The sequence below is a fragment of the Haliotis cracherodii genome, unplaced genomic scaffold (assembly GCF_022045235.1).
Source record: "Haliotis cracherodii isolate W230 unplaced genomic scaffold, xgHalCrac1.p SCAF_8, whole genome shotgun sequence".
In the NCBI taxonomy this organism is placed as follows: domain Eukaryota; kingdom Metazoa; phylum Mollusca; class Gastropoda; order Lepetellida; family Haliotidae; genus Haliotis; species Haliotis cracherodii.
Window position 1 is genome coordinate 23,389,732 of NW_027266341.1, and position 14,721 is coordinate 23,404,452.

General features: G+C 39.8%; 1 protein-coding gene across 1 annotated transcript in view; it reads right to left on the reverse strand.

Annotated features, from left to right (window-relative positions):
• The window catches only part of LOC139449330 (microtubule-associated tumor suppressor candidate 2 homolog), a 167,510-nt gene extending 156,616 nt beyond the window's left edge, over positions 1 to 10,894 (reverse strand). Inside the window, exon 1 of the mRNA XM_071230641.1 lies at positions 10,806 to 10,894. Coding sequence (XP_071086742.1) covers positions 10,806 to 10,808 — 3 coding nt within the window. The 5' untranslated portion in view covers positions 10,809 to 10,894. The remainder of the gene's footprint in view (positions 1 to 10,805) is intronic.
• Positions 10,895 to 14,721: the final 3,827 nt, after the last annotated feature.

Here is a 14,721-nt window from a genome sequence, read left to right on the forward strand (position 1 = left end):
GTCATAAAACATCCTGACAAAAGGCACTATGGCTTATTGGAATATGTACTGTCGATGTACACAGAATTAAGCTGTATCAACCTTCTGTTTGATTTCTATTTAAAACATCAACAGGTAAAGGGTCAATCTGAGCTTGAGGTTGCTTTACTGAGCTGTCGTTACATAGACACCTGTCTTAATGGTGTCGTTCACACCATAGGATGGGATGTTGGATGGAAGGGCGTAGCTTGTCAAAATATACTGATGAAAAGAAAGAAAGAAACAATTAGACTATTTAATCTCTGAAATAACATTTGGAGAGTTATAATATTTTTCATTTTCAGAAATAAAAGTAATTGAGACTCTCTATGTAACCAAACATTGTGAATTTGAGCGGCCGTTGGGGGCCGTTGGGTTTCGTTCACTCTTCATGCCAAAGATTGGGTACATCCTGGGTAGGATTCAGTAGGGTGAATCCAGGGGGTCCGGAACCTCCCCCCAACCTTTTGAAAAACAAATGTAGTAGGTAATAATAAAGGGTTTTGGGCTAAGACCCAAGAGCAATCTAAGTTACTAGTTTCGAGCTTGTATGCTCTCATCAGCCCAATTTAGATGATAGTTGTCACAAACAGGTCTGCAAAATATGCACAAACTTGAAATTGACCAACACCTTCACCAGCCACACAACAAGGAAAAAATATAAATGCCTTCCGCATTTCACTTGCAGAAGCAGAAACATAATCTATCTGCTCAATTGCACCAAATGTGGCAAACAATATGTAGGTGAGACCAAAAGACACTTTTGCATCAGACTCAAAGAACACTTTGCCGATATAAACCACCAAAGGGACAAACCTGTCGCCAAACACTTCAACTCCATAGGACACTCCACTAGAGACCTACACTATCAAATCATACAACAGCTCAAAACAGACCCTGAGTCAGCTCAGAGCACGGCCAGACGCCGGTCCATTGAACTCAAATGGATATTCGATCTCAAAACCATCCACCCGCAAGGCATGAACGATAAGATCTAATCCTGGAATTCCCCAACCCACCTACCAAATGTAGTAGGTAGTTAGCAGTAAAATTATCTGACAGAAGCTTTTGGTATTTTGGACCTCCCTTTCGAAAATGCTGGATCCGCCCTTGCTGCACCAGGCAAACCAGTGACTGAAAGCATGAGCAACGACCCACACCATGATGGTATGATGTTCAACAGTCTTAAAAGTCACCGAGCAGATAACCATATCTTCTTTGGCTTCAACAATCCATTGGCACTAGTCCTGTAGTCCTTGCCAAACTGCCCAATAGTTAGGTATCATTAGGACAAGTAGAAATTTTCCATTTTTTAGGGTTTTGCTATATGTTATCATTATAAGGAATAGTGGACTAAAAATATTAGTTTCTACCACCGATTACTCTTGATTTTATCTCCTCAAAGTTCCCAAGCTGGGTCACAATAAATGGACAAGTTGGGATAAATCTACCAAATCCTACGTATTAACATGATTAACCAACTCTTGACATTTTACTAAAGCCTTAGTTTGTAACTGATTCAAATACTATTGAAAATGGTACAATGATCATAGTGAGTGAGTGAGTACGGTTTTACGCCGCTTTTAGCAATATTCCAGCAATATCACCGCGGGGGACACCAGAAATGGGCTTCACACATTTTACCCATGTCGGGAATCAAACCCGGGTCTTCGGCGTGACGAGCGAACGCTTAAACCACTAGGCTACCCGACCGCCCCTACAATGATCATAATGAATGTAGATGCTATAGTTGCATTACAAAGTACAATACAGAATACAAAATTTCCACACCAATCATCATGAGTGAGACTTTGTTTGTTTGGTGTTTAACACCTCATTCAGCAATATTCCAGCTATATGATGGCATCTATAAATAATCGAGGCTGGACCGGACAATCCAGTGATTGAGATGACTAACAGATCAGGTGGTCAGTTTCGCTGACTTGGTAGATGCATGTCATCAAATACCCATTGCAAAAGATCGATGCTCATGATGTCATTCACTGGACTGTCTAGTCAATTATTTACAGACCACTGGCATAAAGCTGGCATACTGTAGAGCGCTACATGAACAAAATACAGGAGAAGCAATATGGTTCAAGCATAGTTCAAACAACATCCACTTGTATATCATTTACTATCTGGCATAAATAATGTCAAATCGACATGCCTGTGACAATACAAACACAAACAGTCGCAGTACTTCTGTGTTTGATATCCCCTCAAGCACCTGTTCGCCTACAGGTAATACGAGCTATTTATGAACACATTATGGTAATCACACCATTCTATTGCCTTGTGATGATATAGCCTATATTGCCTAGTGTGCTCGATAAGCTTTAATGGCTGAAGTCCAGTGGGGATAGTGTATTGCCTGTCTGGCCTTTTCAACAGAATTGATGGTCCTAACAGCTTTATAATGACACAATCACCTTGATAAACACTAAAGACTTATGGAGGTGTCAGAGGTCCCCGAGACATGATAGAGGTGAGGTGAGGTGAAATTGGGTTTAACGTCGCGTCCAAGATTATTGCACTTATATAGCGACGTGCATGCACGTGTATGTGTGTGTGTGGCTGCTTGTACTAGTCCGGACTGATGCCGATTTATAGTGCTAGCTCACTGAGATACCATGCCGCAGTTTAACATGAATACCCCACTCAGACACAGTATACTGACTCCGAGCCGACCAGTCCTTGTTTTAGCCCTTTAATGCCGAGCGCCAGACAGGGTAACAACAAGTACAATCTTTTAACGTCTTTTTGTATGACGCGGCCCGGGATCGAACCCTGGACCTTCCGCTCTCCGGGCGGACGCTCTACCACAGGACCACGGAGGCGGTCCGAGACATGATAGAGAGTTGAAAGGGCAATATGAGTTGCTGACAGCTATTGTAGACCTTGTTCAATTTGTAAACATGCATAACAATAAATTTACAGAATTAACATAAACTTTCATTGCCATTCATTCATCATTAGATTGTAACAATCAGAAAGTTTGGGGTGAGGTGGTTAACAGGGGCTTAACTTCCTGTTCAAGATTATTGCACTTACATAGTGACGTACATGCATGTGTAATGTGTGTGCATGGCTGCTTGAACTGGTCCAGTTTTGGAGTGCTAACCTACTGAGATAGACCGAGATGTTGCAGTTTAACATGGATAACCCACTCAGAAACAATATATTAACTCTGATCCAACCAGTTCCTGAATGTAGAGCACCAGACAGGGTAACAACAAGAACCATCTTTTAGTACTTTGAGGCCAGGGATCGACCCACCTACCTTCTATTCTCCAGGCAGAAGCTCTATCCACTGAATCAGGGAGGTGGTTTGGGAAATGAATGAGTGAGTGAGTGAAGTAAACAATGTCTTACAATGTTGTCATCCGTATTCCAGCTGTATCTCGGACCAGACAAGCAAGTGAGGCTCTTTTTTACTCATTCTTCTGGGTTTCCTGATTAGAAATGGTCCCTAGCAACCCATTACTGTCATGGAAGAGACGACTATATGGACCAGTCAAGCTGTGTGACTTAATTGTGTGTCATCATGACCCTACTGCATGGGATGTTGCACATAATATCAATCCTTGGTTTGAAACTTGAATTTCTACAGGCCACCATCATACAGTGGGAATATTGCTGAATGTGGCAGAGAAAGAAACCATACAAACAAGATCATAAAAAAAATTAATTTTCAAAATAAAGATGAAGCCAGCAGAGCTTTCACCTTTTAAAAATTGTTGGCCCTTCATCAAACTATAAACTGGTCTACTACTAAATGATGTAGTCCCTGAAGAAGCCGACAGAGTAGCATGTGGGGGCTCAAGAAATTTTAGAACTGTTATTGTAAACAACATTACAAAATGACAGCCGGTTGTCACTCTACTGAGATGATTGATATGTATAATTCTTAACCTTAACCTCACCCCACTAGATATTTTTTTCAGCAAAATTACACGATTCACGAGTTGAATCAAAAAAAAAAAATTAAATACACACAATAAGTGGTGAAATTTTGACTAGCCAGGCGGGCCACCTACTTTACATTTCAGCAAGCCCTTTGCAAATTGAACTGGCCACTGGGCCAAAAGGCCGCCATTTGAATTTACCCCTGCCCATGCAAAGAGTGAAGAACAATTGCACAACCCTTCTGTACTCATTAAGCGAGAAGACGCATGAAGGAAGACACAACAGCCCTATTTGATTACAGCCCCCTGCATGTTTCAACTTTACATTTCACAGGCATAAAGGCCAGCAGGTTGTTACAGGTGCTCCTTGCAAGAAATTACTGTTTTCTGCCATTTTAATCAGGAACACATCACCGAGATCACACAGGACGTATCAGGCATATCGTGGTGTAACATATGCTCACTGGGAACACTCACCTACTTGAGATTCATGAAGTATGGGTGGGATGGCCTTAACAATGTCACCTCAAGAAATATGGAACTCAACTTTGTGAAAAAAGGCGGTAATGGATAAAAAGTGTAAAATAGTTGTGTTGTTATCATTTTTTCAAGCAACAGCACACGATTATCCCATGATGAATTACTGAATGTGAAACTCTGCCAATACAAATCAAGATCTCTACTTCAAGAAAGATCAGCAAAAAAAACTAAACACCAACACCAAGTTCTGTTAATGTGAGTGAGTATGATTTAGCAATATTTCAGCAACATCACAGCAGGGGACACCAGAAAATGGACTTCCCACATTGCACCATGTAGGAAATCGAACCCGGAACACTTTAACCACTAGGCTACCCTACTGCCCTGAGTGCCCTGAGTGAGTGAATGGGTGTGTGAGTGAGTGAATGGGTGAGTGAGTGAGTGAGTGAGATTTTTTTCCTCAAAACCATGTGGGGAATCGAACCTGGGCCTTAGGCATGATGGACAAACGCTTTAACCACTGGGCTACCCTACTGCCCCCATAAATATGAGTGAACATTGTTATTATCACCGAAGACCAAGATCATAAAAACAAAGAAACTGGGACAGGGAAGGTGGGGAGGGGCACCATAAATACAAAGTAACAATTTGGCACCAGTGTTCGAAACAAACACCTGCTCCTTTCCCGTGGCAGGTAGATCTCATGTCGGGCCCATAGTCATAAATTTGTAAAGTGTCCTTATGACCTTCAGTAAATTTATTTGTTGATTTATTTGTCACAATAAGTTGCAGTTTTATAAAAGAGGGCCTGAAGAGTTAAATCAGGGCCTGCAGCTTCAAAGGTCTGTGGATCCTGATGAAAACCTAGCCTTTTTTTATTCCCAACACTGTTTGGCAAGATCATGTAAGACAGAGTTAATATTGTTAAATGCTATAGTCAGCAATATTTGAGTTATATCTGTGTAAATATTAGGACTTTGGCAACCCATGCTTGCCATAAAAGGCGACCATGCTTGTTGTAAGAGGCGACAAACGGGATCTGGTGGTCAGGCTCACTGACTTAGTTGATGCATGTCATTGTATCCCAATTGCGTGGATCAATGCTCATGATATCAATCACTGGATTGTCTGATCCAGATAATTATTTACAGACCGCCTTCATATAGCTGAAATAGAAAGCATGGGTAAGTATCCCTGCTATCTGGGTACAAAGATAATCCATGAGTGTTGGGGTTGTTGTCAGCGCAACTACTACAGAAATACAGTCAAGTCTCATTAATCCGACATCGTTGGTTGCACATGATTGTGTCGGATTAACGAGTATGTCGGATTAACGAAATTAAGTGATTTGTGATCGAAAATCGGACGTCTTCACGATAGATAATAACCGTGTGTACCTTGTAATAAAATCATTAAACTGAAATATTAATATTGTTATGTTGTTTATTCATTCATTCCTTAATTTATAATTAATGACTGTGCAAAAATAATAATAATTTTCCCATTTATACGTAACAATAGAGACATTACTCACTGAATTTATCAGATGATCAACGACACACGTTTCCTCGTGTAAATGCAAGTGCTACTGTCTTAACAACTTGCTTCATCTATTTAAAATAGTCTGTCAGTGTTTTCGGTTTCTAACATTTTGAAGGCACATTTCTCAAAGTCCCCTGCTCGCTTGACGTCTAGGGCTTGTGGTTCTTCAGCATCAACATTGTCGAGGTGTAATTTCATTTGCTGTTTCTTATAATATAGCTTGAAATTCTTTATGATCCCGGCATCTAGTGGCTGAATGTGCGATGTGGTGTTTGGTGGCAAAAAGTGACATTTCACATTAGTTGTGTCGACAGTAGCATGGGATGGGGCGTTGTCCAACAGCAATACCACGTGGCGTTGCTCCAATCGCATTTGCCGATCCAAGATCAGAAGCCAGGCTTTGAATATTAATGAAGTCATCCATGCTTTCTTGTTTACATACCAGTCGACCATGGTGAGTCGACCATGTTTTATAAACCTGTTCGTACTCGCGGTCAGATGACCACGGAGTACGCTGACCACTGTGTCGGATTAACGAGACTGATTAATGAGTGATTTCGGTAATTCGTTGCAAATTAGGTGTGTCGGAGTCGGAGTGCGAGAATGTCGGATTAACGGGACTAAATAGCACTGAATCAATCGGTTCCCATCATTTGTGTCGGATTAACGAGTGTCGGATTAACGAGACTTGACTGTATACCCTAGGTACTGATATGAACAGAAATCTACCCGACCAAATCTGAAGTACACATTGTACATGTGACTGAGTTTAAAGCACACATATGTGACATTTGTGCATTGAGAAAAGAGACTCCTGCTGACTCAAATACCATACATATTGCCAAACTAGTGGTCATTTATGTATACAACATCTGGGGTGCATATCTGTAGTACCCTATGCAGACGTCACCAACAGCATCATTCACAGATACATACTATCCGATTTTCATTTGAGTCAGCATATGAGCATGAAATACAGTAGGCCTATTCTGACGTGCATTCTCAACAGGGCTAACACAGTACATGGGAATCAAAATCTGGCCTTCAGCTGACAAGTGACCTCATCCACTAGGCTACAAGCTGGACCAAGGGGCAAAAGAACAGTACAAAGCTCTTAATATGCTTCAACAGTGCCTATCGCTTATGTTGAGCCAGCTATACCATGTATGGAATCAAACCCTGGTCTGACGGCCGACAAGAGAACACCTTATCCACTAGGCTGCCAGCTGGCCCAAAGGCCAAAAGAACAATACAAAGCTCTTTACATGCCTCCACTGCCAATCCCTCATGTTCAGCCAGCTGTACCATGGAATCAAACCCTGATCTTACAGCCGACAAGAGAACACCTTATCCACTAGGCTGCCAGCTGGCCCAAAGGCCAAAAGAACAATACAAAGCTCTTTACATGCCTCCACTGCCAATCCCTCATGTTCAGCCAGCTGTACCATGGAATCAAACCCTGATCTTACAGCTGACAAGAGAACACCTTATCCACTAGGCTAAAGAACAATACAAAGTTCTAAACATGCCTCCACAGAGCCAATCCTTCATGCTTAGCTTGTTGTAACACAAAGCTCATTACTCAAACAAACCATGAACGACAAGTGGCAAGCCACTTCAAGCAATTCAGGTGTACAATTCTACCATCATAACAGCCAATTACCATCAACTTGTCACACACTATAACCCACAGATACACCAAATCGTCCGCCGAAACATGAGAAACATCAAGACATCTCACCTTACAACGTTGATGATAACCAATTTGACAGCTCCGTAAACAAAAATATACCTGGCACTAAAACAGCCAACTCTGAAGGAGCATGATCCTTTTTCTCCAGATTATAGGACAATAACTGAAAGCACCTGCTTGTCCACTCAAAGGTCAGGGAGCACATTGCACAGGTGAAAACTGTCAGTAGCCTCAGGTGTGGGTTGTGGAGAAAAGGTCAATATAACGTAAGATCTTTCCATTCCTTGATCAAGGATACATGGCCACGTGTTGACCATGGGATTCATTCCTTGAAGTGATAGTTTCGTTATTCTATATGGACAGTAAATATAGCTGAAGAAATATGTCCCTATGTCAATGCTGGTCTGTGAGGACATGTATGTGTATTGGGTATATGTGGGAAAAATTGCTTTGAAACTGGTCAAAGTTTTATGAAAGAAATCATTTAGAATTCTACTATTTTGAAACAAGGGGACAAATTTATGAGAAAATTTTAATTTAATACCATATCATCTCAGAAAGTAAAAGCACAGCAATGTGTATAGCTAATTAAGAAAATACTGACATAGAAAATCATTGAAGAACCAGAAGTTATCATTGGTTTGCTCCCCATGACTTGTAAAACTTTCAAAGTGACACTGCTGGTAGAAGGCTACTGTACTAGCTATAGTCTCATCAAAGAAAAAAACAACTTACATTCCAAATAACAATCACAAGTTGTTCTGAACACACTATAAAACTGAGGTAGTCTTGGGCTTGGAATTAATGTACTAACAAAAAGCCTGGAATCAGTGATCACCTTAATTGTGACTGTATTATTAGTGAGTGAGTGAGTATGGTTTTTCGCCGCTTTTAGCATTATTCGAGCAATATCACGGCAGGGGACACCACAAATGGGCTTCACACATTGTACCCATGTCGGGAATTGAACCCGGGTCTTCAGCGTGACGAGCGAACGCTTTAACCACTAGGCTAGACAACCGCCCCGACTGTATTATTAAGTTCAATAATAAGACTAATAAATATTACTAGTCAGATGAAGATGAAGAATAGCAAGTTTCTTAAAAGACAGGCTAAAAATGCACAGTAAGATGAAATCTGTTTGGACACTAGTGTAAAGATATTTCATCTTGGTTTTTATAGAATTGTTACCTGGTCTTTGTTGTCCTCAGACAACCACAGTGATAGAAAATATGCGTCAGAAAGAGGGAATATACAACAGTGATAGGAAATATACCATAGTTATAGGGAATATTCCACAATAATAATGACAATGAATTTCTGCTAAATGCATCCACTAACTTCGTCCAGAAATTATTGTCACCCAGGAAGTAAAATCTATCTTTCTTTTCAATTTGAAGAAGACAGCCAGTAATCTTGTAAATTACACTTTTCCCTTTGAAAATATTCCTAGCCACAGGCTAGTAAGCTTGTGCTAATTTTTAACTGCCTAAGAATCTTGGCTTGATGTCAAGAACTCTGGAGCAAGTCTTCAGGAGTTACGTCCCTTGAATACATTGTCGGCTTGACATTTGTCTTGGTGCATGGAAAAAGGGGTTTAATTCCAAAACATGCAATCTTGAATCTGGACTGAAGACTCAACTATTTTCCATCACATAAAACATTTTAGGGACTTCAACAATGTCATAGAAATATATATGATCAATAAAATCATTAACAGAAGCTAAAGTGTTCATCATGTTCATTAGCATGAAATACCCCAAAGTCTGCAAAGATACTGCATATATTTATATTAGATGCAAATATCAATTTGTTATTGCCAGAGTTTGTTCTTAGTTATATAGGCCCATGCTGAAACTAAATATGACATGATTTGATTCTGTTACAATTTCTTTTCAAGGTTCTTGACAATAACATCTTGAAGATAGATCTGAACATGCTCTGTTAACACTTATGGAAAACTGGGATGTGTAAAACATCATTTCAGAAGCTGATAATAATATTACATGTATCGAAGGTAGGTTTTTCACCTGAGCATGGCCATATTGCAATATATATCTCAGTACAGTCAACACACTTAGATAACCTAATAATCTAATCCCTTCTGAAATACCTGTATATTGGACAGATAGCTGATGACTGAGGCTATCAATTTACAAGAACTTGACAATGTATGTTTATCTATTTTATTTTGGGGTTTGTTGTTTAAGCCGCACTCAGCAATATTCCAGCTGTATGACAACAGTCTGTAAATAATCGAGTCTGGACCAGACAATCCAGAGATTGACATCATGAGCATCGATCTACGCAATTGGAATACGATGACATGCATCAACTTAGTCAGCAAGCCTGACCACCTGATCCCGTGAGTCGCCCCTTTTGACAAAATTTGACAAGGATAGTCGCCTTTTACGGAAAGCATAGGTTGTTGAAGACCTATTCTACCCCGGATCTTCAAGGGTAGCATATTTATTTAAAACTACAACCTACACAACCTCAATACCCAGCTAAGTTAACTGTATATAGTGGACATAGCTTCTAATGACTGAGGCTGTTAACATGTAATTTAGTACAACTTGACAATGCATGTTCATTTACAATTCCCACATATTACTGGCTCAGTACCCATGTTTACCTGCACATAGGACAGACAGTTTCTGATGATCGAGGCTGTACTGTACTAGAACTTGACAATGTATGTTGAGTTCAGCATCTTATAACAGGGACAGTTTTTGAAGAGAAATTATCTATGACAATGTCACTGCCTACTTTTCTTTATAACTGATGTCAACGAATATACCCTTACAAAAGGACACAGCCGTCGATTTCACAGCTGATGAAAAAGATTGGTGTGATTATGCATTGGAGATGCTATTTTCAGCCTTCCTTTGAATGGGGAAAAGTGCATAATGTTGACGAAAACGGAGATGTCATCTTTAACACGGAGGTGTTATGGACAAAACGTCAACACGAGGTGTTTGAAAGACATGGTGGACGCTCGTTCGGCACAATCAGAAAAATCGAAAAATATTCGTCATCTAGGCCTAGTCAGAAAAGCATTTCTCGCGATCGCAGACGATCGGTCACGCTTGAATTGCCGAATTGGTCATGCGGGTGTATCTTCTCTTTCACACCTGATAATATATCTGTATGTGACAACTTACCATTGTAAACTATCCAATGTAGCTCCAGTAACTCGAAACCTCGCACCAAACATCAACCCACCATACTCGGCACACACGCTTGTTGTCGTTATTACGTGGATGCGATATCGATTTTTGTACTCGGCCGACTCATTTGAAATGTGGGGAATGTAGGATTTCCTTACTGCGCCAAAACGCTGCATACGGCATTTCTTTTGATATTTCAAGTTGTTTTGTGAGAAATATTCATTGTTACACGTGAGTGACATTGTATTGTACACGTATATATTTATCATTACACACGACATTTAATAATACTTTCTCTTGACATCCTAACGCCCCTATTGAAAAATTGACTCGACTATATGCAACACGTGGGTGACTGCGTCTTTGAAGTATTAGGTATTTGCTAGGCTTAGATCAACGTATCCTAGACAGCCGGGTGTCATGCAGCTACTTTAGTTGCCCCCATAATAAAATAAATAACGCTCCAATAATAATAACAAGAATATTAATGCTTGTATTTATATAGTGCATAAAGGGCACAAAACTTTGAGTTACGTGCGCTTAGCATTGATAACTGATTGTTAAAAAGGTGGGCTTAAAGAGCAGGGATTGAAAGAGATAATCCCACAATATCTGTAGTTCCATAGACTCGCTGCGGAATAGGAGAAGATTCTATCTGATTTCCGGAATAGAAAATAGTTTCATTTGTTGAGATCGGAGAGCTCTCTATGGAGAGTGGGTTGGTAAGAGTTCAGTGAGATATTTTTGGGCAATGTTGTTGAAACATTTGTATGCATTGCGCATGATCTTGTATTCAGTGCGATGCAACAGGGAGACAGTTCTCTCAGTCTGGGAGTGATGTGATTGATTTTCGCTGCTCTGCAAACGATTCTTGCTGCCGAATTTTGGAGCTTCTGGAGTCTATATCTGGTCTTTGGAAACATTCACAAGGAGACTGTTGCAATAATCCATTCTGGACATTACGAGAGAGAAGAAATAACTAGTTTTACAGTTGAAGGTCTTGTGAGATAAGGTCTTAGCTTTCCGAGATTTCTGAGGTGATAATTTGACGTATTCTTGTTAATTTTGGTTGTAATCAACAGAGACGTGTCAGATGATCAAATGAAAAAAGTACACTGATGTACCTTTTCCGTTGATGCCCTTTAAAAACAAATAGACACGTCTTAAAAAGATAATAATGGAACATGACGTCGCTGCAAGCATTTGTAATAATTGCCATTATGAAATTACTACAATAATAAAAATTATGTTGTGACATTGTTTCCTAAAACAAATGTGATTTGTATTTTCTCATCACTTACATATTTAGCAAGTTATACTAACTCGGTCGTTGTCACCTCCGTGGTTAAGGATAGGTCATTTACGAAATTACCACAGGTATCATTTCATCGTAACAGGGGGCACGGGTATTAGAAGGCGATCTAAGGCAACGCGATTCGTTGTGGAAAGTTGCGTCCCTTGGGTACCCCCGAAACCTATGACTGTAGGTTCGAATCCCGGTTCACCCCGATTATGTTTCTAGGTTTGTCAGCACCATACCCGTGATCGTGAGTTTCACCGAAGTGGTAAACGTCTAAGACCACTCAGGGCTTTCCTCCCACATAAGCTGACAGAACACGCCGTGATATAACTGGAATACTGTTTAGAGCGGTGTTAAACCCATCTCACTCACTCACTCATCGTAACATATGTTATTTATTCCATTACACGTGTAGTACTTTCCCTATCACACATACTTAGGCTCGGCGGGAAAATAACAAAAAATGTTTTTTCTCCATGTCAGTCTCGTATTTAGCAGCGTATTCCAGATCACTTAATTATTATACCATTAAATTTGTATCAACATGTATCCATTCTCTAATAGAAATAAAGGCTCGTGGATAAATAGAAAGACCATGCATTGGTGTTCTCAATGTCAGTTTTGTACAGTAAACTACGTTTGTAACGAACACGCTTATAACGAACTGACTGATATCACGAACTTTTCCTTTCGCCCCGGCTCTTTACTGCAGTATATATGATGTATACATGCTTGTAGCGAACTACGGTTATGACGAACTAAAATTAGTAGTCCCTTTGTGTTCGTTATAACCGTAGTTTACTGTATCCAACAGCGTATTCATGAGCACTTAAATATTATACTATTACATTTGTATAAATATGTATACATTCTCTAATAGAAATATAGGCTCGTGGATGAATAGAAAGTACATGCATTTGTGTTGTCAATGTCAGTCTTGTACATGAGCACTTAAATATTATACTATTACATTTGTATAAATATGTATACATTCTCTAATAGAAATATAGGCTCGTGGGTGAATAGAAAGTACATGCATTTGTGTTGTCAATGTCAGTCTTGTACATGAGCACTTAAATATTATACTATTACATTTGTATAAATATGTATACATTCTCTAATAGAAATATAGGCTCGTGGGTGAATAGCAAGTACATGCATTTGTGTTGTCAATGTCTCGTATTTTGCAGTTAATTCAAGATCAGTTAATTATTATACCGTGGCATTTGTATGAACATGTGTGCGTTCTCTAATAGAAATATGTAGGCCTATAGGCTCGTTGGTGCAATAAAAGGGAACATGCACAGGTGTTCCCAAATGTCAGTCTCGTATGTAGCAGCTTAAACACTGACGCTTCAAACGTATCAATCTTTTGAACAGTGAAATATGTCAGGTCTGACCGACCCCACTTGTCAATAAACCCGTCGCCCAAACGACCAGCCTTACACTGTTGAGTGTATGCTCATGTCATATCCAAAACGAATTATATTTCATTTCTCTTCACTTTTTCTACAATTTGAACCTCTGCTGTATTGTATCAGCTGCAGCTAAATCTTCTGTTGTATCAGCGTGTTCATAGCAATGCTATTTAGTCAGTCACTTTGACCTAGGCGCAGTATAGATATATGTTATTAGGAAAGAGCCGATTTGGCATCAATGGAATAAATGCTATATTTGTCGAATGAATGGTTACAATCGCTATCGATAATGTTGATTTGTCCTATCAATTGTCAAATATCATGCGTTGTTATCGCTATTAGGAAAATCCTTATATCACAAATAGCCCGTGTTTGTACACAAACACCACCTGTTGTTAAACGTTTATATGTACAAAGGCAACAGCAGCATAAGATTATGAACAACAATGTCCCGTGCATTTCGTCTTCCATGCACCAATACATGGCATGTTCGAACAGCATAATTTATGGAAGGCGCTTGCTTGGATAATATCCTGTAATCCATGTTAAAAATCGATGCGTAAATAAGCGAGTGAGATTAGGACGGGACCCAGATTAACAACAAACCATGGGTCATGGATAACGAAAATCCACGCCGTCGGGGTACGATGACATGCAATCACCGTGTCTGATCTGTTTGTTTGTTTGTTTGTTGTTTAACGTCGCACTCAGCAATATTCCAGCTATATGACGGTAAATAATAGAGTCTTGACCAGACAGTTCAGCATTAGCATCAATCTACGCAACTGGGGTACGATGACATGCATCAACCAAGTCCGCGAACCTGACGACCCGATCCCGTAAGTCGCCGCTTACGATAAGCATGGGTTGCTGAAGACGAATTCTACCGCCGGTCTTAACGGGTCTCACCGTCTGACCAACCGATTCTTTGTATAGGTGTCGACAAGCATTTGATACTGGGGACCTGTACTTCCCACATGGTATATATATTATACTCAGTATATACAGTAATACTCACGATATTTAGGCATGTGATATTTGTATAATATACAGTAAACTACGTTTATAACGAACACGCTTATAACGAACTGGTTTTTAGGTCCCTGCCATTTGCTGTATATATGCTTATAACGAACTACGGTTATAACGAACTATAATGAGTTCGCTATATCCGTAATTAACTGTACTACTA